This window comes from Ochotona curzoniae, unplaced genomic scaffold (genome assembly GCF_017591425.1).
Source record: "Ochotona curzoniae isolate NIBS_2020 unplaced genomic scaffold, NIBS_Ocur_1.0 scaffold_4683, whole genome shotgun sequence".
In the NCBI taxonomy this organism is placed as follows: domain Eukaryota; kingdom Metazoa; phylum Chordata; class Mammalia; order Lagomorpha; family Ochotonidae; genus Ochotona; species Ochotona curzoniae.
Window position 1 is genome coordinate 22032319 of NW_024467121.1, and position 23806 is coordinate 22056124.

General features: G+C 53.5%; 1 protein-coding gene and 1 long non-coding RNA gene across 2 annotated transcripts in view; one reads left to right on the forward strand and one right to left on the reverse strand.

The window, feature by feature from the left end:
* Positions 1-202: 202 nt before the first annotated feature.
* Positions 203-3246, forward strand: LOC121148072. The gene is made up of 3 exons (XR_005882501.1): positions 203-588; positions 705-798; positions 3008-3246. It is a non-coding gene; the product is annotated as an uncharacterized LOC121148072 (long non-coding RNA).
* Positions 3247-5210: 1964 nt separating this feature from the next.
* The window catches only part of KIF26B (kinesin family member 26B), a 413315-nt gene continuing 394719 nt past the window's right edge, over positions 5211-23806 (reverse strand). Inside the window, exons 11-15 of the mRNA XM_040968150.1 lie at positions 17709-17871; positions 13369-16768; positions 8680-8882; positions 8119-8269; positions 5211-5476 (exon numbers count right to left, since the gene is read on the reverse strand). Of these exons, the coding sequence (XP_040824084.1) occupies positions 5328-5476; positions 8119-8269; positions 8680-8882; positions 13369-16768; positions 17709-17871 (4066 nt within the window). The 3' untranslated portion in view covers positions 5211-5327. The remainder of the gene's footprint in view (positions 5477-8118; positions 8270-8679; positions 8883-13368; positions 16769-17708; positions 17872-23806) is intronic.

The window sequence follows — 23806 nt, forward strand, 5'->3', positions numbered from 1 at the left end:
GGAAAACTGCCTGGTGACTTTGATCCAGTTGTGCTTGCCAGCTTCAAGTTCTTCCTCTAGAAGCGCTTCTTCCCAGCTCCCACAGCCCACTGTAGCATCTTCAAAGCACCTCCTCTCAGGTATACCATTTCCTCTATACCCTATTGCACAAAGGCAGTTTCCAGAAACTCTCAGTATTTCACCGGGGAGCCTGAGACCCAGCTGAGAAGTGACTTGCCCAAGGTTGTGTAACTCTTGGTGGAAGCAGGCCTGACAACAGCTTAGTTGCCTCTGAGATAAGACTAGGACCTGAGCCCCTCCCTGCCTCTCAAGGGTTAAGTGAGGCGGACAGAGATGCCTGAAGTGTTATTGTGGGCTGTAAGAATCACTAAATACTTTGGGTTTTCCAGGAGCGAAAAAAAAAAAAGTGATTATTTCTATATCCAAGGTAATGACCTCTAATTGTTTCCCCTACCCCTTTAGTAGGAAGCTAATGGCACCGGCACTTTGCTCAGGGATATAAGGTTCAGCCAGCAGGAGGGGTCTGCAGCATCATTTCACTCAGGTCTGTGAGTCTCCAAGGCCATCATCATCACATTCAAAACAAAGGTATCTTTCCCTTGGCTGTGTCCTATACAAACAGCTCAGACTGTGAACTAAGCCCACCCTCAGAGGACTGGACTCTAATCCCGGTTCTCCTGACGACTTATCTTTCCCTTTCACAGTCTACATCTTCGCTGACAGAGAAACCCACAGATGAAACAGCTACAGAATCCCCGGACTTACACTTCAGCACAATATTCCCAACATGAGGGTCGGGTAAGTTCAAAACCACCAGCAATGCTAGAAACCAACACCCTGGTTACTAGAACTTCTTCCATGCACTATGTTGAGGTGGGATGGCAGCTGCACCAGGACTGAAGGAGTAGGCTGCTTTTAGTTTGAAGGTCATTACTTCTATGCATACCTCAAATGGGGGTGTAAGTGCTGGATCTCAGGACTCCCCTACACGCATGCAGACACTGGGAATGACTATGTTTAAGTGTGCGAATGGCTTCGTGTTGCCTCAAGCACCCTTTGGGGCCCAGTATCATGCCATCACACCAGGTTCTGAGTAGGGCCACCCAAAAGCAGAACATGTTTGTTTACAGTTGGACAAATTAGCTTCCAGCAATTTTCCAAACATGTTTTTGAAAGGATGAGCTGTTACAATAGCTTCTGGCCTAGAATTATGCTTTTATTACTATGGGAATAATGACCAGTTTATAGTTGAGCAATGTTGAAGTTTGCTAAGGGACACAATGCACGAGTCCCTTACCCATGAATGTTGGCAAATATTTGCTGGAAGAGGATAGAGAAGAACAGTATATTTCTGCCCCCTACCTCCCCTTCATTCTCCCCGACATTTTACACCTGACACTGGCAGTATCCATGAAACCAAACTTAGAACAGACACAGTGGGCTGTGCTGACCTCTTCTCCCCTCGCAGATGGGAAGTAGCCTCGAAGATTGTCCCTCACAGCCTGGAAAGCCAGGAAACGTTGCCCAGGTAGCAACAGGGACAATGGCAAAGGATGTTGAATCAGCATCAAATAATAGCCATTTGGGGCTGTGAGACATGCTGCCTTTACGGAGATGAAATGCTGTGAGTGTACGTTCATGGAGTGGCATCACATCCAGCAGAAGGACCAATGAGCGGATGCAGGAAACGTTTTCAGTTTGGAGATGAACTCCTCTCTAGCAGTCTCTTTGACATCCCGTTCTGGAATAAGAAACCTGAAAACATTCCATGCACCATAATTTTGGAGTATTAGACTATAGATCAGCAGAGGATGGTGGCACAGACAACTGTGCCTGCAATGAACTGTCCGGGCTCTTGGCAGCCTTGCCTTCTGTTGGATGACGTCAGGGTCAGACAACTGCTTCCGAATAGTAACACCCAGCATGAGGGCTTGGGGAGTAAGCAGTTGCTGATGTGTGGCTTCCTTTGGTTTACAAGGACGTGAGCTATACACTCACGTGGGCACACCTGTGTTTCTGGTTCAGCTCTTGAATGCAAACAGATGCAGTTAGCACATGGCTGGTACATGTAAGATGGTGTAAGATGTCATAGTCCTCCCCCCCAGCTGGTCTTTGACTGCAGTTGTCGCTGCCACTGCACAAGAACATAGGAGACTTCCAGCTCATGGCTAATTTATCACCAACAGGGCCACGTCCCCCACACTGATTTCTGTGGGTTTTAATATTTTTTTTATCCTAGCTTTAAGCTGAGGAGCCCCTTCCTTCCCTGGGGTCCTTGGAGGATTCCCACCTGTGTCAATACAAGAACCATGGCATGCTCAGAATAGCAATCGAAGATAAAACAACAGGCAGGGTGTTATAATTTCCACTCTACAAGAGATGAAAGTTACAGGCAGCTTCCTCATGACAGGGAGGGGAATTCAAGGACAGGAAGATCAAAGGTTTTGGATCACAGGTGGGGACCAAGAGCCGACTGCAGCTCCCCTCACAGCAGTCAGTGGCAGGAAATGCAGCCCGAGGAAGCAGCATGGCAGCCTCCCTGTTGAGATCTTAGTTTTGCTCAGCTGCTGATAGGTCCCTCCCCCTGTAGCCCCTCTGGAGCAGGGCCTTGGTCCGGGAGGTGGTGGGAAGAGCAGGTCTCAGTGTTGATTTCACATGAATGGCTTTCTGGTCCTTTTGTTTGAGGATAATGAAGTGGAAATAGTTGACATCCTCTGTGCCTGCTTGAGTCACCTGTCCAGACCCCCACACTGTGTCACTGGTGAGGTATTCCTCAGTTACTGGGCCAAAACTGCTCCCTGTGTGCCTACAGACCATGATCAAGACTGAGCACAGCATAGCATAGCATAGCATATGGGATTTTTTTCACATTTAAAAAAAAATATCCAAACCTAGTGATTTTGATGTTTGTAGCTTACTTAGGTTTTTTTTTTTAAAAAAAATGGACAACATCTTTGCAAAGTTGCTCTCCTATACCATGGTCAACAATTTTTGTTTTTGTTTCAAGATTACAGCCAAAGGTCTTGGGCCATCTTCTATTGCCTTCCCAGGCACATCAGGAGTGGACTAGATGTGGAACAGCCTGGCCAGGACTTGGTCAAGAACTCCAATATGGGATGCTGACATTGCACTGCTATGACACTGACCCCTGCTTAAGAGATGTCACACATGGTAGCATCCTAACTTGATAAGGTAACTCTTGGTGTCCTTCAACTATTTATCAAAAAGTCGATGGGCACATACAAAATGTACATGTGTAAGAGTGGGTTTTGGTGGGAGGCAAGCTGGTGACCACACCCTAAGAGAGAGGCCATACATGGGAAGTTAAATTCCCGGCAGCTGTTCCTACATGGTCTCCGACTGGAGGAGACCCCAGGCCCCGTGTTGGGCTGCTGCAGAAGTCGGTGCAGCAAGACGGTAACTCCCCCAAAAGCTAAGCTCCCTGATGACTGATGTCCTGAGTCAGTTTCCAACCAGAAAACCAAAGGTTACTCACCCTTGGAAATCCACAAGCTAACAGCTGTGCCTGAAGTGATATAGTTCAGACTCCCAACTAAAAATGAATGACAAATGGCAGACTTAAAGGATTGGCAGCCTTCTGGGTTCAGAAACCTGCAAGAATATTGGCAATGAATCCCTGTTACCCAAAGGTTGTGGAGGCCAGATGTGGGTCCAGAGGTGGAGGGCTGTCCTGCAAAAGGTGTTAGGGTTGAGGAGCAGGGGGAGGCCCTGTTCCCCAAGGTTACTTATTTGCTAATGTTGAGGGATGCACAGAGTGAGAAGTGATCCATCTGAGAACAGCCTATGAGTCCCCCAAGCACCTGCACCCACGGGGATGGCATGCCCCAGCTCCCCACAGGCCTCCTGGGTGCCTCCCAGAGACACTGAGAAGATTCTTGGATCATGCTACACTATAATAGGCATAGAAAGCCCAGGCATTTGCTGCAATTTGAGAAAGGGCCTAAGTTTGTTTGTACCAAGACTTGGAAATGCATCCTCAGTAGACACTGGGTTCTGGGATGTCAGTATAAAGAACCACACTGTCCCTTGAGATGCTAGGGTTGAGGGAGCCAACCTCGGCCCTTGTTGGCATGGAGGCTCTGGGCATGGGAGAACTGCACTTGTTGCTTTTGCTTTGAAGCAGGGATTCAGAACAAAAGAAAAGACATGTATACTCTAGTAGCTTTCTTGCTCTGGACTGACAATGCTGGTGCCCCTGTACTTTGATAACACATGCCCACGCAGGTGTAATGGGGGAAAGCCACTGCTCTCATCAAGTCCCAAAACCAGGAGATAGGTATTTGGCTCCACTAAACTGGTTCAGGCTGCCAATCCAGAATCTTTGGAATAAAAACAATTGGGAGAAAGGTCTATGAGAACCATGAAACCCCTGGATTTGTGGAGAAAGGAGAGAAGGAACAGCCAGTTGGCCAACCCGTGAGGAGAAAGTGGGTCCCAGAGGAGTCTGCATCCCTTCCAGCTGCAGGCTGTCTCCTCTCCACACTGTGAAGCAGATTACCATGGTCAGCCCTCACAGTGTGCCTGACCTGTCACTGACAGGAGATGACACAGGGTGGAACCTGCTGCTCCAAGCTGTCTTTGGAGACACACACCGTCTGTGGCAACTAAGTCTCTACATTCCGTTTGAGTGGCCTTAACCAGAAGAGCCATAAAAGACAGTGGACATTTATTCAGATGCAGTACTGGATAGGAAATATCTCTACAAACACAACTTCTTTAGAAACAGCAAGTCAGAAACAGGATCAAACACCAAGAGAAAAACGAGCTGTAAATACATCTCAAAAATGTGTGTGATTTTTTTGTTTTGTTTTGTTGTTTTCATCTTGACTAGCACCATCTGTACATGAGAAAAGTATGAACATAAATGTTTGGATAATCATAAAGATTTGCAAGGCACTTAATCAATCATTCTGGGGAGTCTGGTTTCTTTTTTGTTTCGTTTTTCTTCCCGCTTTCCACAGCAATCCTACCACCCTCCCCTTTCCTCCCAGAAGCAAGACAAGTGAGCTCCTTTTTTTGCTAGCAGTTCTTATGTACAGACAAGTTCTCTGGAGTTCCACGAAGTGTTTGTTCAGTCTTGGGGGGGAGTTGGGGGCTTCCACGTCCCTTGGGCTTCCCGTCATCCTCTCCTTCTCTGCGTGTTTAGTGTTTGCAGCTTTCCTACAGGAAACGAAAGAAACTTGGCCTTTCCGCGCCACTCACTCCACACTTGCCACCGACCTTCATTCTCATTCCATAGTCTCTGAGCGCCATCAGTGCCGGGGAAGGGTGCTGGCCCATGAGTGCCAGGCAGCACCAGGCTGTCTTTACCGGCGCCTGGAGGTAATGTCAAAGCAGGTGATCATCATGAGATGGGCCTTGCAGAAGTTGACGCGGCTCTCCAGGCGCTCCGTCACGCACTCGAGTGCCTCCAGGTATTCCAGGGAATCCAGCTCCAACACCTGTTCCAGGTCGACTGCAAAAAGAGGAGGACCCGGATGGGGGTGTGGGACAAGTATGGGAGGGACGGTCCTCTCCCACCCCACCCGCTCACCCAGACCGCCCCTGAGGCCTGCAGGAGGCAGCCTTGCCTGTTCTCTTCGGCCTGACCTTCAGCATGTCTGCTGCCCACCACCTGCTGCGGCCATCTCTATTGCAGAGTTTGTGAAATTATTCCTCACTCTACGTAAAGCGTGTTGCTCTTCAGGCTGCATTTTTTGAGGGGTCTTGCCCAAGTGAGATGTCATACCTCTGTCTTCTCACATGGAAGTGGTTCTGCCCTGCACACCTCAGTAAGAAATCTGACCTCCTTGCCTCGGTGCTGCCTTGTGCAGCCTTGCCTCCTCACGGCTTGCTCAGGAAGCAGGACGATGATGATGAGAAACTAACTCAGTGCGAAGAAGGAAGACTGCTTGCTTCCGAAGACACAGGGGCTGGACACCATGCCTTCATGCTCAGCATCCCTGACGATGGGAGTCCCAAGAGCTCAGTTACAAGGGGTCCAAGGCTGCTGCAGCCACCTAACTTTCAGGAGACACAGGAGGCTCCCCATCAGGGATAGGTTCACAGGTCACCTTGAACCAATCCTAGGAATCCAAGTGCACCCCAAGTACACAGCTATCTGTGCCCATTACCCAGAGAGAACAGGTGGCCAGCAGCCTCTTGGATTCTACCCACACCTGGTATGTGTGTGTTTTTTCCCAGTTCATCTTAAATAAGTGTGCCTTCCCTTTTTCACATAGCCTTTCTGTTTGTTCCCTCTCTCCTGATCGTCAGAAAATCCCAGATTCTTGACAAGTCCAAAGGCAAGAATGACAGCCTGGGAAACGCCGCTACAACTTCCTAAGATGAAGGTAATTTTCCAGTGCTTTGGGCATCTGGCTCTCCAATAAAATGCATTCTTAATGAGAATAGCATAAACTAAGGGGAATGTGCCCCTGGGGCTGCCCTGGGATCCTGAGCTGTCAGGGGCTCATGTAAGATGAGACAAGGGTGTCCGTAGTGGTAGGGAACTGAACGGCAGGCCTGGGTTTATGCCGTGGCCAGCTCTTAGCTGGTGGCCTCATCCCCTGCTTGTCTACTGTACTCATGCCTTGGGTGCAGACGACCTCAAAGGCAGAATTCACACCTTTGCCCAGATCTCTCAAGAGACTCTGACATGCCAATCATCACACCAGTGGGCACAAAGGCAATACTGGCCACAAACACCTACAAAGCCTCTTCAGGGGAGATGGGATGAAATGGTGTTTACTTTGACATAAACATCTCTGAAATCTACACGTGGCTCTGTTGCAGTACACATTTTCCATGAATTTTGTTTAATAGTTCTTGGCCTAGATTTCAGCAGCGTGGCTTGTGTTTCTGCATAGGAATGAGCTGATCTTTCAACTTACTTGCCATGAGTGTGCTGAAGTGCCCTCCTGCTAACCTGAACTCCGGGACAGCTGCACTAACGACAACCAGACGCTGAGCTCCCATCATGGCCAAGAACCATGGTAAGCACCTCTTCAACGGCACCATTTCTGTTCTGCCGTGTGAACTAGGCAGTGCTACTCTTTCTGTGTTAGAATTAAGGAAAGGAAGGCTCAGAGAGGTCAAGCATCTTAACCAAGATCACAGAGCTGCCAGGTGGGAAAGCCAGCAACCAGAACAGGTCTATATGACTGAGTGTTACGAGGCATGCGGCAGCAATCCGCAGCAAGATGCTCCCCAGGCTGGCTCCAGTCACACGACTGAACCATCAGGGTCTCAGCTGAGATGGCATGGCTGCACACTATTCCAAGGAGCAGGGCCCAGGTGGGAGGATGAGAACCCCCTGCCATTTTCTCTTCTACCCAGCATCCTCCCTGAATCCACCTGTGCACTCTGTACGGTGACAAGGAACAGATGACCAGATGTGGTAGGGGACTGCAGGGGGGCAGCACTGGCCGAGGGAGGGAGGGAGGAAAGGAGAGACCTTTGGCAGGGATGGCTTGGATTCCATGTTTAATGGCTACCAGCATCGACTCCCGTGTCATTGCAGTGGCTGGGATGGGATTTCAGCTTTATTTTTTTTTTTAGAAATGGAATGGTTAGGAACAAATAAATAATAGACAACTGAATCTGTCTTTCTGGGAGAAGAAAATTGTCCTGAATTATTAGCAGGCAGTTACTGTCATCCTGGACTTTCTAGTAAATGGAAATAATACCGTGGCTGTTATCATCCTCCCTTGGAAAAAAAAAATTTCTCTTGCTTTTTCTGCCTTCCCCAGGAGGCTTTCCTAGGATTGTGCCTTCTATGCAATTAGGAGCTTTCTAAAGTCAAGGTCTATTTCAGGGGAGATGAGCAGGGTGATTTTCTGGGCAAGGATCAGATTTCTAACAGAACTGAGTGGTCTTCAGCTGCATGTAAGATGGGTGGTGGCAGGGGTAGTCTCACTTTCAGGTGCTTTGGACTAAGACACACCAGAAATCACCCCCTAGTAGCCATAGCTGGCCCTCTTCTTTACTGACCCCCCAGGCCTTCTGTCTTCCCCCAGGAGAGCAGGCCTGCTCCCTCCCTGTGTCACTGGGGGCATGGCCGCTGGGACAGGGACCCGAGGCAGGTGCCTGGCCAGGCAGCCCCAGCAGGACCCTTACATTCACTGAGCCACTTGTTGGGGTCCAGCATGAGGTACTGCTTGGTGGTCTCCAGCTCCTTCATCAGCCACTCGTACTTGGCTCGGACCTCAGCGATCCTCTGCTGGCGATGCTCCAGGATTTTCAGCTTGGCATTGAAGCACACGACCTCCTGGGACACAGGAAGAGCCACGTGGTGGAGAGGAGCACCCCCCGCAACTCCCACTCCTCGGCCCCGGTGCCCACCCACTTCTCAAAAGGCAACACTCATGGGGCCCACTCCAGGAGGAGGGGAGGACCTTGGCGGTCTCAGCCAAACCTCTACCAGGACAGACTAATCAACTCAGGCCACCCAGCCACTGGCAGAGGCCCCCTCCAGGCATTTCCTCCAGCTAAGAAGGCAGACGTTGTTCCCCACTGGTCATAGGATGGTCTGTGACCCACGGTTGCAAACCTCATAACTAAGCACACTAGTGCCCCCGTTCTCTAAGTCCAGATGCACCGCCTCTCGGGCACCTCTACCGGATGCCACATCACCCACCTGGAAGCCCCTGAGTACAAGCCACCTCCGCAGGGCCTCACCTTGCTGGCACCCCCTCGTCGTCGCTGTAGCCGCTCCACGTCATCAATTTCGTAGACTTTGATCTCAAAGGGTTCCCCAAGACCTCTCTGGGTGTTCCGCAAGGGGCCATCCACCCAACGGACTCCAGTGCTGCTGGCAGGCTTTCTCACAGGTGAGGTGGTGTCCAGGGACAGGGCTGGGATGAGCCTCCGCCGTTGAGCACCTAGAGACGGAAGGAAGCCCAAGGGTCAGCTTGGGGGATTTCCATCTTTCAATCTTGTTTGGAGGTGAGTGGACCAGAGAGCACAGTGTGCGATCCACTTTTCCCCCTGCCCATATCCTTCCCCTTTCCACCTCAGCGTTCACCCCCGAACCTCCAGCTACAACTCTGTGCTGTTCTCAGGAGCCACCAGGACACGCAGCCCTGAAGCCCAGCCCCACACACCAGCCTGTCCTTCCACAAGCTTCACGCAGGGACGGGACCAGGTCCCAGAGCTGCTAAATGTAATTGCCAAAGGAGTTTCAGAAGGCACCCTGTGTTCCTGGTGGCAGCTGACACACCTGCTGGTTTATGACAACAAGGACTGAGAGTCACCCACAGCTACCAGGCACCTGTCCTTCCTCCACAAAGGACTCCTGGAGCTCCAGCAGGGCATACCACTCTCCCCCAACAGAGCTTGCACTCTTGGAGTCCCTGAGGCAGAGCAACAGGGCTCAGGTGGAAGTGGTGTGTGCACCTGCTAGCAACTAAGGAGTGTCCCTCACAGGGATGGCCTGTCTTCCTCTCCCTTCCTGCTGTGTCCAGGGTGAACTGCCAGCCCTGGGACAACTGGTAACCAAAAGCAGCACAGAAAGAGCCTTGCTTACAGGGACCCCACAGACTTCAAGATGAGAATCAGTCCCTCTTGGTGGGGAGACTTCCTGGCACTCACCAAGCGTACCCCAACGTGCACGCAGTATCTCATCTCACCATCACAGGTGTGGAGACTAAGAATGTAAGTAACCTGTCCAAGGACTCTCTGTAGTTCTCCCTTCTTTTTCTTTTCCTTCCTTCCTTCCTCTCTCCCCTCCCCTTCTTTCCCTTCCCTTTCTTTCCTTCCTTTTTAAAAATACACTGTCCCTTTTTTCTGCCATTTTTCCCCTTAATATCAGATAACTTCTTCTCCATGGGAAGAGCAATGGTTAGAGTCACAGAACCCAGTGCACATTCAAGGCTCACTTAGCAGCTGTGGCCTTCAGATGGCCTGCCTCCAGAGCCCCACGATCTGCCCTGGGCCGTGAAGGCACACCCAAGTTCCCTGGGTTGGGGGGTGCCGTCTGGCATCTGCAGAGGCAGGTCTCTGAAGCGCCTTACCACGTGATCCATCGCCATGGCGTTGGCAGGGCCGGGGGTCCACTCAGGCACGCACTATCTGCCTGGATCTCACATAGTGCTGGTGATCCTCAGCCCTACCCAGCACAGCAGCATCCCCTCCGTTGTCATGGGCACGACTCTGCTCTCAGGTGCTTACAGAGTCAGGCACTTATAGCAATTCGTAAAAATTCCTTTATTTATGGCATTTTGGGTTACCATATAAAGCTTATGCCTTTTAATGGGACTTTGTGCATATTTCAACACTAGCAACTGATCAAACCAGCCAACCAGCCTTTCCAATTTCCTGGGTTTGCAGCCAACTACTCTGCTCTCCTACTTCCCTCCAGAGCGTGTGATACGCCATGGTGCACTATGTTCACCCCCTGGAGCTGGGGAGCACTTCTGACTGTGTTTTGGAACCTGTTCTGTAGCCTCCTATACTCCCCTCCCCGTGCTCCCTGGCCTCTAGTAATCACCATTTTCAATTCAGGGACATCACATTTGAGTGAGAAAGTGCAGAATCTGTCTTTCTGGGTCTGAGTTATTTCATGTTGTGTGATGATCTCTGTTTTGCTGCAAATAGCAGGATTTCAAGTTGCTCTTTTTTTAATGACTGAATAACATCCCAGTGTATGTATATGCCCATTTCCCCACCCACCTTCATCCACTGATGAGGACCTAGTTTGGTACCCTAACCTGGCTACTGTGAGCAGTGCTGCAGTGCCCATGGGGTAGAGGTGTCTTTCAAGTGCTGGCCCTGGCAATTAGTCACAAATATTTGTGCAGCTCTCCATGAACTGAACCTGACATCCCTGGAGCCAGATTCACCCCAAGCAGCAGCCCCCAAGATGGGCCCATCAGTCAGCAACATTTACTAAGCACCCATAAATGGGAAGACTGGCATTTGATGTTTGCAATGACAAAGGTAGAGCAAACTAGTCAGCCCTACCAGTACTTCTTACACACAGGGCAAAATGGGAGATATCCAATGACAAGTGAACATACTTGCATGGCTCTAGATCTCAGGGTAAATGCTTTGAGCTTTTCCCTATTAAATGTGATTTTGCCTTGGGGGTCATATATACTCTAAGATTTATTTACTTGAGAGGCTGGTGCAGTGGCGTATCAGGCTAATCCTTTACCTGCAGTTCCACCATCCCATATAGTCACGGATTTGTCTTGTCCCAGCTGCTCCACTTCCAATTCCAGCTCCCTGCTTAGGGCCTGGGAAAGCGGTGGAGAATGGCTCAAGTCCTTAGATCCGTCTCCATATGGGAGACCTGGAGAAGGCTTTTGGTTTGGGATAGGCCCAGCTCAACCTATTGAGGCCATTTGGGAGTGCAACCAGTAGATGGAAGATCTGTCTGTCTTTCCTTCTCTCTGTAATTCTGTTTTTCAATTAAAAATAAACAAGTCTTTTAAAAATGATTTATTGACTTGAAAGGCAGAGATAAAAAGGAAGGACACAGAGAGATCTCCTAGCTGCTGGTTTACTTCCCAACTGGTCATAACAGCCAGGGCTAGGCTGAAGCCAGGATCCAGGAGAAGTCAGGGTCTCCTACATAAGTAGCAGGGGTCCAAACACTTGAGCTATCCTCCACTGCTTTTCTAGGCACATTAGCATGCAGCTGGACTGGAAATGGAAGAACTGAGACACAAACCAGCCCCCATATGGGATACCATCATGCAGGTGTCAGATTACAAGAAATCTGAGCTTGCTTTTAGGACTACACTACCAACAAACCAACAGCTAGTCAGTGAACTGATGGACAATTTCCAATGAAAACCTGCCCCAGTTCAGTGCTGGGTACCAAGCCCAGAAGAATAGGCCTTGCAGGAGCTCGTGAGCAGGCAGGTCAAGGCCTGTGTGCATCCCAGAGCCAATGTGCATCCCTGGCCTGGCTTCTCTTTAGACAGCTCTCACTCTGGCTGCTGCTGGTCACACAGATTCAGGTCTCCAGGTCTCGTGGTGGGGATAAACATTCAGACCACAGTGCTCATCTAACCATCAGATTTCCCCATCTAACCAGAGAGAGAGAAGCAGAAGCTAATGAGGTAACACACCAGGCTCAGGGGGTAAATGTGAGGGACCGGAGAGTGTCAGGGGAGAGAACAGGTGGCAGTGACCTATGTGACACAGGAGGGATGCAGTGGTATTAGCAGGAGGCGCTTCGGCTCATGTAGCCATGGCATGGACGTGCGTGCACCAGTGTCCACGCACAGCGTCAGAATGGATGCACGCTCCCCACCTGGATGGGCCGTCATCACTCTGACAGTTGGAAGCCATGCACATTGTATGTCATTGATCATGCAGGGACTGTGCATGTACCCATGAAGTTAACTCAGAGCTTCTCCATTTCTTCACTAAGAATCTAGAGTAGAGGAAGGATGAGGGAGGAGGAGAGGCGATTCGGCATGGTGGGTGAAGTGGCTGCTTTCCATGATGCCATATCCTGTCTTCCTGTCTGAGTGCCTGGTCTGAGTCACCTCACTTCCAACACAACTTTGGAAGCACATGAGCCCCAGGAGGCAGCGTGGAACAGCTCCAGCACTCGGGGTCCTGTGGTCCTGTACCAAGTGGCTTTTCGTTTTTAACTTGTCTTATTTGAGGTTCTGCTCTGGAGTCTGCTGCTGAGACAGGGAGGTGAAGCTGACCAGGCACAGCCCAGGGGTATTCAAGACCCAAGCACATACCACCAGGGAAACGATGGCTTCACAGAGCTACCTCTGCCCGCTTATCACCGTCTCCCAGAACTCCAGCTAGTGAATGGTAGGTCTACTGGAGTGGGTGCCCTTCCATAGGAGACTTCTAATGAGAACAGACCTTCCCAACAGCAGGTTGGGCTCCTCTGCAGGGCTGTGCTGACCATGCTGCGTGCATGCGTGCGTGTGTGTGTGTGTGTGTCCTGCCCACAAGTGTGCTGGACTGGGGTAGGGGAAGGGCAGCTCTCACCGCTCAGTCAGTGTCCCTGAAGGCGGATACTATGCGACGTGTGGGCTGCAACCATGAGCCAGGAAGGAAGCGACCCTGTCTGGTGTCTGCTATGGCTCTAAGTAGCAGTACTGCGGCCTCAGATGAAGGGGTTGTGTCCCACAGGTCTCCTGATGTACCAGGCCTTCACTGCCACCTTACGGCCAGGGCAATCACAGCCTCTGGCATAAGGAAACATCAGAGAGCAGGTCAGGAGCTTGACTGTAAAGCCCCCCAAAGACACCGCGGCTCACCATGCATCCTGATGGCTGCATGCAAGGAAGAGAGGCCAGGGCTCCGTTGCAGTTAGGGCAGCTATGCCCCCTGAGCCCTCTGTCCTGTGCCAGGAGGCTCTGGTGCTGCGGGGAGCAGGAAGGGACCTACCTGAATTGGAGCGTTTCTTCGGGGTCTTGAGGCTCCGGCTCCTCCCACCCACGGAGCTGCTGTTCTCGCTCATGGAGTCCTGGGTGGAGGAGGCGCTGCCCGTGGCCTCGCTGTCCCTCATCATGCTCTCATAGCCGCTGCTACCTCCGCTGTGATAAAACAAGGCCGTCTTCCCCATGGCCGGTGGGAGCTCCCCACTCAGCACGCTGCTGTTGTCGCTGCCATGGCCGCTGCTGCAGCGGTGCGGCTTGCGGGGCGGCGTGATCTTGCTGTAGGGCGAGGGCAGCAGGTGCACGGCTGTCCCTGGCCTGTCCTCCACGGGAGTCCCGCCGCCACCACTGCGCTCCTCTGCCTCTGGCCCCGTGCGTGGCTGCAAGCCGCGGGCGCCCGCGCTCCCCTGCAGCAGCTCCGAGATGCGCCCGTTGACAGCTCGCAGTGGCAGTTTGGAAGCTAGCCCTGAGCCTCGGCTGCGGCTCAGGGACTGCGTGGACCAGGACATGTGCTTCCCGCTGGGGGGCAAGCTGGAGCTCTGGCCCACCGACTGCGGCAGGGACTTGGTGGAGAAGCTGAGGGTTTTGGTGGCGGAGGTGGACAGGCTGCGCGCCTTGGGGCTGGCCAGTAGCAGCTTGCTCACCGCTGAGATCTTGGACTGGCTGGCCTTGGGCAAAGCCCCCGCCGACTGGGGCAGGCTACAGGTGGGTGGCGAGGCCCCTGCCGTGACAGCGCCGGCATTCCGGCCAGGGCTCCTGCCGGCACGGGGCATGGTGCTGTCCTTGGCGGTGTTCATCCGTGAGCTCATGGAGGACAGGCTCTCGGCCCTCTCCAGTGAGAGACACTCGTAGTGACTGACTGTGGTCCTGCCCAGGGAGTTGGTCCTGCTGGCCAGCTGTTCCAGCTTGGCACTGAAGAGCTTGCTGCTGCTGCTGCTGGCGGCCTCCTTGGTCTTGCTGCCAGTCTCATCGGGGAAGCTGGCCAGGAAGGTGGCAGGCTGGTTCAAGGGGCTGCTGGTACTGCTGCTGCTGGCACTGTGTTGGGGACTGGCCCGGTTCTTCTGGTCCAAGCTGGACTTGCGCACAGGAGGCAGAGGGGGCGTCCCTTTAGGCCGCGCCAGGACACAGTGCTTGGGGGACGCCACTTTCCTGTCGGTGCCACCGCTGCAGTGGTAGAAAAAGCCGTCCAACTCCTCTTGCCTGCTGGCTTTCTGGAACGCTCTGGGGAGGCTGCTCGACTTAAGACTCCTGCTGGGCTGCCCAGGACTTGGGGCTCCCATAACCCCTTCGCAGCCGTCCACCACCCTCCTGCAGCTGTCCAGCCCTAGGGAGGCCGAGGCCTCGCTCCCTCCGCCGGGGCTGGGCTTCCTGTCCTGCTCGGGCTCTGACCTGGCCTCCACCCCTGCGGGGCCTACGGCTCTCTGCGGCCTCACCCCTTCCTCACTGGGAAAGGTGCTCTCTTTTTTGGCCTCCTCTTCTCGCTTGAGCCAGGGGTCCTCAAAAGTCATCTCTCTCTTGGCACCAGCATCCTTACTCTCCCATGCCTTGGTTGCGGCTCTGGAAGCTGCTTTGGGAGCGGCAGTGGTGGGGGTGCCCTCCTCGGGCTCTGGCAGGCTCCGGGGGCTCATGGCGATGCACGGGTACACTGTGATGTTGGTCTTCATAGGGATGTATCCTTCGCAGCCACTCAGGTTAGCCGTGTTGGAGATGGTAACCATGGCCTTGCCCAGCGTGGATATCTTGCAGCCCTTGATGGGCGTGGCTTTGGCGAAGGAGTCCTCCCCACCGACTTCCGACAGGATGAGCAGGTTGTTGTCGCCGCTGGCCGCCGGCTTCTCTCTGCACACCACAGCGGCGTTTGGGATTCCTCCACCAAGCTCGGAGGTCGGAGGGTCCGCCATGGCTTCCCCGTGACCAAAACACGTCTGGGCGATGAAACTGTGGCAGGACTGCTCCCCATCGCTGCCCGTGCTCATCTCGCTCAGCCAGGAGCTGATGGACGAGCGTCGGCTGCCAGCCTCCCGGGCATTCTCGTCCAGGCCCAGCTTGGGCAGGGGCAGGAACTGCGTGATGCTGACTTCGGAGACGGGCGCCACGTTTGAGTAGCACTCCAGGTCCTCACTAATGCTGCTGATGATGCTGACGGGCCGGGAGCCCGAGGCCAGGGCCTGCACGGAGCAGTCACTGTTGAAGCTGACGATGCTGGTGGGGCGGCCGCTGTCCAGGACGCCGCTGATGGTCAGCTCCTCCACCAGCGTGAACACCAGCTCGTCCTCCCCGTTCAGCTCCAGAGGCTGCTGCACCGTCACCGTGGTAGTGCTCAAGATCTCCTTCTTGGCTTCCAGCGGGGTGGCCGCATGGGGCTCCTCCTCTCCAGCGGCGTCCGGGAACCCAGCGCTCCCAGCAGACATGGACTTCTTCAGCACCTGCGGGCTCATGCCCACCGGAGGGGTCCGCACTTCTGGCTGCAGCAGGGACTCGCTGGAGGCCACACCGGAATCCTTGCTCAGGGGAGGCGGCGGGGGCGCCGGGGTGGGCAGGACCCCCTTCTGCGTGTACACCTTGCACCTTTGGGATGGAGAGCTGGGCGGCTTGTACTCGGATGTCTTGGACAGGCTAGCCACGCCCAGCCGCGGGGAGCCCATGGGCCTGGGCTTGCCTTCCACAAAGCCACAGGAATTGAGGCTCTCCCGACTGCTCTGGAGGCTGAGGCTCTGCACGAGCTGGGAAGCACCATTCTGGCCACCGCTGCTGGTACTGCTGCCCGGAACACTCCTGGGCGAAGCGGGGGCTGCCACAGGTGACTGGTTCCTCTGCATAGGAGAGGTTGAAAGCCGCGGGCCTTCTCCTTCAGCCGGCTGGCCGTCCAAGCCACCATCGTCGTTCTCTTCCTGATCAGACTCGGAAAGGGGGCTTGCCCCAGCCACATGGCTCAAGGTGGGAGCCCTGCTCACTGGCAGCTCTGCCCCGAACTGGACGGGCAGCTCCTCAAAAGGGAACTTGCTGGGCTCCTCGCTGCCGTCAATGCAGTCCAGCCGCTCCTGCAGCTCAGCGAACGTGTTGCACTTCAAGCAATCCCGATCTGGTTTGCAGGCACCGGCCTCTGCTGCCTCCGCTGGCCGGCTGTCACCCCGAGTCTTCTGCAGGGCTGGCACGATGGGGACAAAATCTGGGGGACCTTCATTGTCCGTGAGCTCCTTGTCCGAGAGGGCCGTGCCGTTGGGCCCAATATAAATGACCGTGTCGCATGACTGCTCACTACTGGATGAGTAGTCGGGATCGCTGGACAGGTGCGCCAGGGGAAAGTCAGTGTCCACAGCCGCCCTGGCGTGGAAGGGTCGCAACTGGGTGGGTCTGCGCATTCGGCCTTCTTCGCAGGAGCTCTCTCCCCCAGAGGAACTGGATGTGTACTGTGGCAGGGGTAAGAGGGCAGAGGACTGTCATTACCAGGGGGCTCTGTCCAGATGCTCTCATCCTCCACCAACGTGCACAGCACCCCACAGCATGAGGGGTTGCAAGCCCACCCTGACTGGCCTCCCTTCCCTAGTCTTGTCAGCATGTCCCTCTGTCACCTGTCAGGGCTGCACCTGTGAGGGTTAGTCCCCATATCACAGTATACAAAGGGAACCTGAGGCTGGATGTGCTAAGAGGGGACCTGTCCAGGCTCCTTCCTAAGCACTGAGGGGGTCACCATGTACCACAAGCATACCAGCTACAGCACTCCACTTTGTTAATTTTTGTTTTTTTAAGCAACCAGAGGAGATGATGAAAGCCCCACAGATCCCTGGGTGACCCTGGATCTGAGGGCCTATGATCACCCTGATTTTCTCAAGCACTGCCATGCCAGCACCGCTCTGCCAAGAGAAGCCTAGGATTTCCAGCTTGGAAGAGCACTGCCGTGTGATAGGACCAGCCCAGTGGCCTGAAAATGAGCCCCGGACAGGTCACGGTGGGGAACGGAGCCTCATGAGCAAGTTGAAGAACCATCCTCTTGGTAGCCAGCCCCACGAGGGACTCGGTCGTCACTTACCTGGGACCCAGGTGAGCATGTGAACGACTCCCCACCAGCCTTTTCCTCCTGTTCATCTCAATGAAGCAGGCCACCTGCACTGTCTACCATGGGCCACATGTGCCCTGGGATAGGCAGGCTGCACCCCTGGGGACAGCACTGGCTTGGTGGGGGGACAGGACCACCTGCCTTATGGCAGACACCACAGCGGCCCCTGCTATGTGCCCTGGAGCCTAGGGGCGGGGTACGGTAGCCCTGATCCCGTCCTCCCTCTCCTCCCAATGTGGTTCCCTGACCGCCCCCCCCCCCCGCCTTCTCCACACCCCATGCCTGTTCCTTACCTTCGTCTTCTTCTTCTTCATCCTCAAGACCCTCGAGGCGATCTGGATTGTGGACAGAGTCTCGGCGTAGTTGCCAGCGGCGGCCGAGATGTGTGCAATCATGGTGGTGCGACAGTTCATGTTCCCCAGGGACTCTCGCAGCAGCATCGTGAGCTTGCTCTCCCTGCCAAACACAGTGAATTAAGGCTGCATTAGGGGGCCGTGCCTCTCTTGGGCTGACAGGGTAGGACTTCAGGTCCGAGCCTGGCTGTTTTGTTGTGGGTGGTGGTGGTGGTACTGCTGGTGGCTTTTTCCCCCCTCCTAATGGTACACTAATTAGCATCATTTTCCAGCACAGGGCCATTTGTAGCTGGCAGCCAAGCAGATGCTTCTAGCTCCAAGATGGAATTCAGTAGAGCACGTCCCTGGGCATTTGTGCTGTGGTGGTGGCGGTGGGGTGTGCCCCCTGTGTGCCTGCATATCGTATTGCATGTCATGAGGCGTGTGGCTAGAAAGGAGAGCAAAGGGCTTTGAGACTGGCAGGCTCCTTGCTGCTCTGCACACACGGGCCCTCCAGGCAAGCCTCTGCACTCAGGCGATTCGGCAGCGAGGCCGTCCCCCCAGCCGTGGACTGATGGTTTGTGTGCTTCTAAAACACATACAGGGTTATTTTCACCAAGGAGTTGCAACAGCTTCGTTGCCATTGTCCCTTACCTCTCACACCTGTGGGCCCAAGCACTCACCCCATCGGCCAGAGAAAGCAGAATTTTCTGGAAAGGCTTTTGTAGGTGCTGTAGGGGACCCAGCATGTTAAGCGGTGATCATGAGGCTCAGGGGGTTATAGAGAGTGTTTCTAGGCCATCTAAGAATTGACCTGGCAGAGGGCTCATGTTGTTCCATCCCTTCTCTTGTCCCAACGTTTTCCCTGTCTTGCTGCTTAAAAAAAAAATTACTGGGCCAGGGTTGTGGCTCAGTAAGTTAAGCCTCCACCTGCAGCACAGGCACCCATACAGGCACAAGTTCATATCCCAGCTGCTCCACTTCCAAACCTGCTCCCTACTTATGGTCTGGGAAGGCAGTGGAGGATGGCTGAAGTCCTTGAGCTTCTGCACCCACGTGGAAAATCTGAAAGAAGCTCCTGGCTTCAGATCAGCTCAGCTCCAACTGTTGCAGCCATTTAAGAGTGAACCAGCAGATAGAAGATCTCTGTCTTCTTTTTGTAACTCTACCTTCCAAATAATAGTTTTTAAAAAGCTTTACATATTTATTTCAGACAGAGCAATCATGCTCCAAATGGCTGCAATAGCCAGGGCTGGGCCAACCTGAAGCCAGGAGCCTGGGACACCATCCGGGTCTCCTGTGTGGATGAAGGGCTTCAAGCACATGAGCCATCACCCACTGCCACACACAGTGTACATCAGCAGGAAGCTGGATTCTCAAGCTGGGACTCAAACACAGGCATTGCAAGCAGAGTCCGTACCTGCCTTGTTTCCCAAGCAGCCTGAGGCCCTTCCTGTCTGGAGTGCCCCTGGGCCCCAAGGCATCATGATGTGCTCCTATCGGCATCTCAGGCCGTGTGCTGTCCGGCACCAGCAGAGGGGTCAGACTGCAGAACCTGCAGGATTCGGGGTCCCGCTCACACAGAGCAGCCCAATCCTCATGGGTCCACAGGCAGAGACACCTGCAGAGTAAGGACAGCAGGTTCTTCCTTCCCATCAGGGACCAGGTAAGCTGACCAACTTGGGGATTCTGGACTCCCTGTGGCTGAGATCGAGGCAATTAAAAAAATAGACCAGCCCGTGGCCTTAAAGCAAAATGACTGGTGACAAAAGTGGAAAGAGCCAAAGGAGGGCACGGAGAAGGAAAGATCTAGCTGCACACACAGGGATGCTGCACACCCAGCAGGGATGTCCAGTCCCATTCCTGGCAGATGCCCTCAGTAGAGACACTGCCCCTTGGGAAACCTGGTCATCGTCTTCACCACAGGAGGTGGCGGTGGGAGTCCATTTGGGTTCAGCTGTGGGCGTGCACCGTCAGGCTTCATGACTCAGTTTTATAAAACTTTTATAAAACTCATAAATGCTGATGAACTGACACTGAACTACAGCTTGGAGGAGAAAACAAAACTGTACGGTTTTCATTTTTAAAAGTATTATTTTCATCTAATTGAAAGGCAGAGAAAGTAGAGAATCTTCCATCTGTTGGTTCCTTCTTCAAATGTCAGCAATAACCAGGCCCGGGCCAGGTCAAAGCTAGGAAACTGGCATTCCATCCAGGTCTCCCAGGTGGGCGGGGGTCCAAGCATTGAGCCATCACCTGCTTCCTCCCAATGCATTAGCAGGAAACTGGATCAGAAGCAGCAGAGCCTAGACTTGAACCTGTGCTGTTTCCAGTATAGAATGTGGGCAGTCTGAGCAGTAGCTTCATCCCACCCGTGCTGCTGGTCGCTTAGGTTAGTCTCTGTAGGCTTCTAGTTACAGCAGTTGATCAACTAATCAATTCAAACCTTGCTTCGTGTCTGCTTCTGTTGAATAACACCTACTAAAATAGCTATTCTGGAGCCTGCATCATGGCCTAGAACCTCAAGCTTTTGCCTATGCTCTGGCATCCCACCTGGATGCTGGCTTAGGTCCCTGTTGCTCCGCTTCTGAGCCAGCTCCCTGTTAATGCACCTGGGAAAGCAGCAGTTGGCCTAAGAGCCGGAGTCCAGCACTTATGCGGGAGACCTGGGAAAAGCTCCAGGTTTTGGCCAAGATCCAGTCCTGGACGCTGGCAGTTCGTTTGGAGAGTGAACCAGTGGAGAGAGTCTCTTCTCTTCTCTCCTCTCTCTCTTGAACTGTGCTTTTCAAATAAATAATTGAATGTTCAAAACACGAGTTAATGCATGCAGTTTTCCTCCATAGCAGGATGCCGAGAGGATGTAACATGCTCCTGACCCTGAAGACTCGGCTCGTGACCCTCTGCGCTCCAGCCTCACACGGTACTGTCTGCCACGTCTTTTCATTTCTCATCATCCCAGGAATCTACAAGGCCAGGCACTCTTTTGTCTCTGCCACAGCTTTCCTTATATTCTAGATGCCCCCCGAGTATGGTTTTTGGGGTGGCCTCACACACAAACCCCTGGACCGTCCTCCTTCCATTTTCTGGGTGGACCGTATAAGTCTCAGATGGAGACGTCAGCCCTGAGTCCAGGGCTGGCCATCGCGCGAATGCACATCTGCAGGAAGCTCAACAAGCAAGCTGCTTTCTGCCTGAGACACAACCTCCTTGCCCTGACCTGTGTCAGCCTTCAGCCCCGCAGGCCTGGCTTGCTCTGAGACAGTGGCATCACCAGTGAAAAGCACAGGAGAGCCGGCACCTGGGGCTAAGGTTTGATGGTCTGAGAGCCGCAATGAGAGGTACAGGGTGCACCTCAGCAGGAACATGTGCACCCAGACACGGGTGTGGGGCCTTGGGAGACTGTGACAACTGACTTTGAAGTTCCCAACAATTCTGATTGGAATTCTAACTTGGAAACTAAGGAACAAAAGACTAACTGTGCTGTAAGGTTCCTCCTGAGGGTGGCTTGTCACTTGCACCTGGCTGAAGCCACTGTGACTCCACATGACCCTGGAGAAGGACCCAGGAAATGACACCAAAGACACTGTCATGCCAAGCTGCTTGCCCGGCCCACCCTCCACGGGTGACTGGGTCTTACGCACGGCTGTTTTGGTTTGAATTCCTCATGGCTGGAACACCCAGTGGAACACTCCTCTGTGGTCAGCCAGGCTGTGACATGGGGACCTCTCTAGACATGTCCTTCCAGGATTCACAAAGGGTGGCCGTGAAGCTTTGACCACCTCAGCTTCGTGATGGGCTTTGAGTTGCAGCAGAGAGAGCTAAGCGAGGGAGGGCGGGTGAAGGGGAGGAGTGCCCAAGGCCACAGACTCTAGAATGAACTTGGTGACCCTGGGAGGGAACCCAGGAGGTTCAGCAGAGCCCACAGGGCAAACGACGGCACAAAGTCAGCTCACTGCTTTGCCAGAAGGAGAGGCTGGGAGAGGCCTGCCTCCCATGGGAGAGGCCCTGGGTAGAGAGGCAGGAAGGGGCCCAGCACAGGACAGAGCTGACGGGCCCGGGGACGCCCCGGACCTCTCGGCCAAGCCGGCGTGTCCTGGGCACACACACGAGCCCCTTCCCATGCACCCTGACCACACACACACTTTTCAAAATCATTTCTGGAAATATCACTGGTTTTCTCAAAGAAGTCAGCCCTGCTATTAGACATAATGAAAGGGCAGGAAAAGAACAGGCTAATGAATGCACTTGGGCTATTACTGTAGGAGGGCAAGAGACAGCATGCCTCCAGAGCCGACAGCGCCAGGGCCTCACAGGCCAACTCCTGCCACATGCCTATTTTGTAAATAAAGTTACATGGAAACAGCCATATGGGTTTGTTTACATATCATTCCTGGCTGATTCTGTACTATAGACACAAGTGGGTTTTTGTTTGATTTTATTTTATGCAGGGCAGGGAGGGAAGAGAGAAATCTTCCATTTGCTGGTTCACTCCCCAAATGGCCACAGTAGCCAGAGCGGGGTCAGGCTGAAGCCAGGAGCTTCAGCAGGGTCTCCTAGATGGGTGTGTAAGGGCCTAAGTCATCTGGGTCATCTTCCACTGACTTCCCAGGCTTATTAGCAAGCAACTGGATGAAAAGTGAAGTAAATTGGGTCTTAAACCAGCATCCACATGGGGTGCTGACACCATAAGTGGAGGTTTAACGCACTATGCTACAGCACCAGTACCCAAGAGTCAGGCGATTGTAACAGAGCCTGTGTCTCCACAAAGCCAATATGATTTAATACTTTGCCATTTCCAGAAAGAGGGCACCAATGCCTACTGGCGGAATGAGGCAACATGAAGCCAATCCCAAGGTAGAATCTTCAACTCCAGCCTAAGCTGTCTCCAGTTCTTAATGATACTATCCCTCTTTTAGTCCAGAAATTCCAGTGCCACAGAAACAGGAACACACACTCAGCTACAGGAATCACTCAGGCACCAGACAGACCACAGCCCGGGGTGACAGCCCAGCTCCTTTCCTATGTCACATAGAAGCAGTCAGTGGTAAAGGCTCATGTGATCGGGTCCCTGCCACAGCCATGGGAGAAGTGGATCAAGTTCCCAGCTTCAGCCTTGGCTCAGCCCCAGCCTGCTGTGGGCATCTGGGAAGTGATTGCCAGTGGGTGAGAAGTTCCTCTCAGTCCAACAAGAAAAAAAAAAATACTACCACAACCCATAACCTTTACTCCCTACAACCGCCTGAAGGCCAGCACTGTGGCTTTGCAGGAAAGCCCACTGTCTCCAATACCAGTATGCCATATGGGTGCTGGCTTATGTCCTGGCTGCTCCACTTCTGATACAACTCCTTACTAATGTACCTGGGAAAGCAGTGGAGGATGGCTCCTGCACCCGCAAGAGAAACTCAGATGAAGCTCCTGCTCCTGGCAGCAAACGGGCCCAGCCAGGCTGTTGCAGTCATTTGGAGAGTGGACCAGTGGATGAAAGATCTCTAATTCTGCCTTTCAAGTAAAGAAATATTTTTAAAAGAAATACTACCACTCACTCCCAAAGCTAATGACAAATGCCGGTGTAAGATGGGCAATTGGGAGTACTTGGTCTCCCTCCCCCAAAGATGTCCAAAGCAGTTCTTGAGTACCAAGCACTGTAAGGGGGATGGGAACAGAAGCAGAGGCCTGCAGTGCATTCACACAAGGGACAGAGGAGGCCCAGGGTGGCCACACAGGAAGGGAATGACCCAGATCACTGCCACTCCCCATGCCCAACAAGTGGGGTATGGGTAAGAAGGCAATCCCTGCCAGCTCCATCACTACCTGACACCTGCAGCTCTCACCACTGCGGACTCCAGGCTCCCCTGAGCTGCCCTGGGTGCCTGGGAGGACTGCATGAGTCCACAGGGGTGTGCCATCCACTGGCATGTGCTACTACTACATGCTCTTGAACCCCAGCAGACAGCTGGGGTACCTCCTGCCTGTGTACGCCTCCTGGAGCTGGACTGAGGGGGCAGCTCCACACTAGGGAAACGGTGCTAGCTGAGGTGGGTATGGGCTGTCCTCTGGGG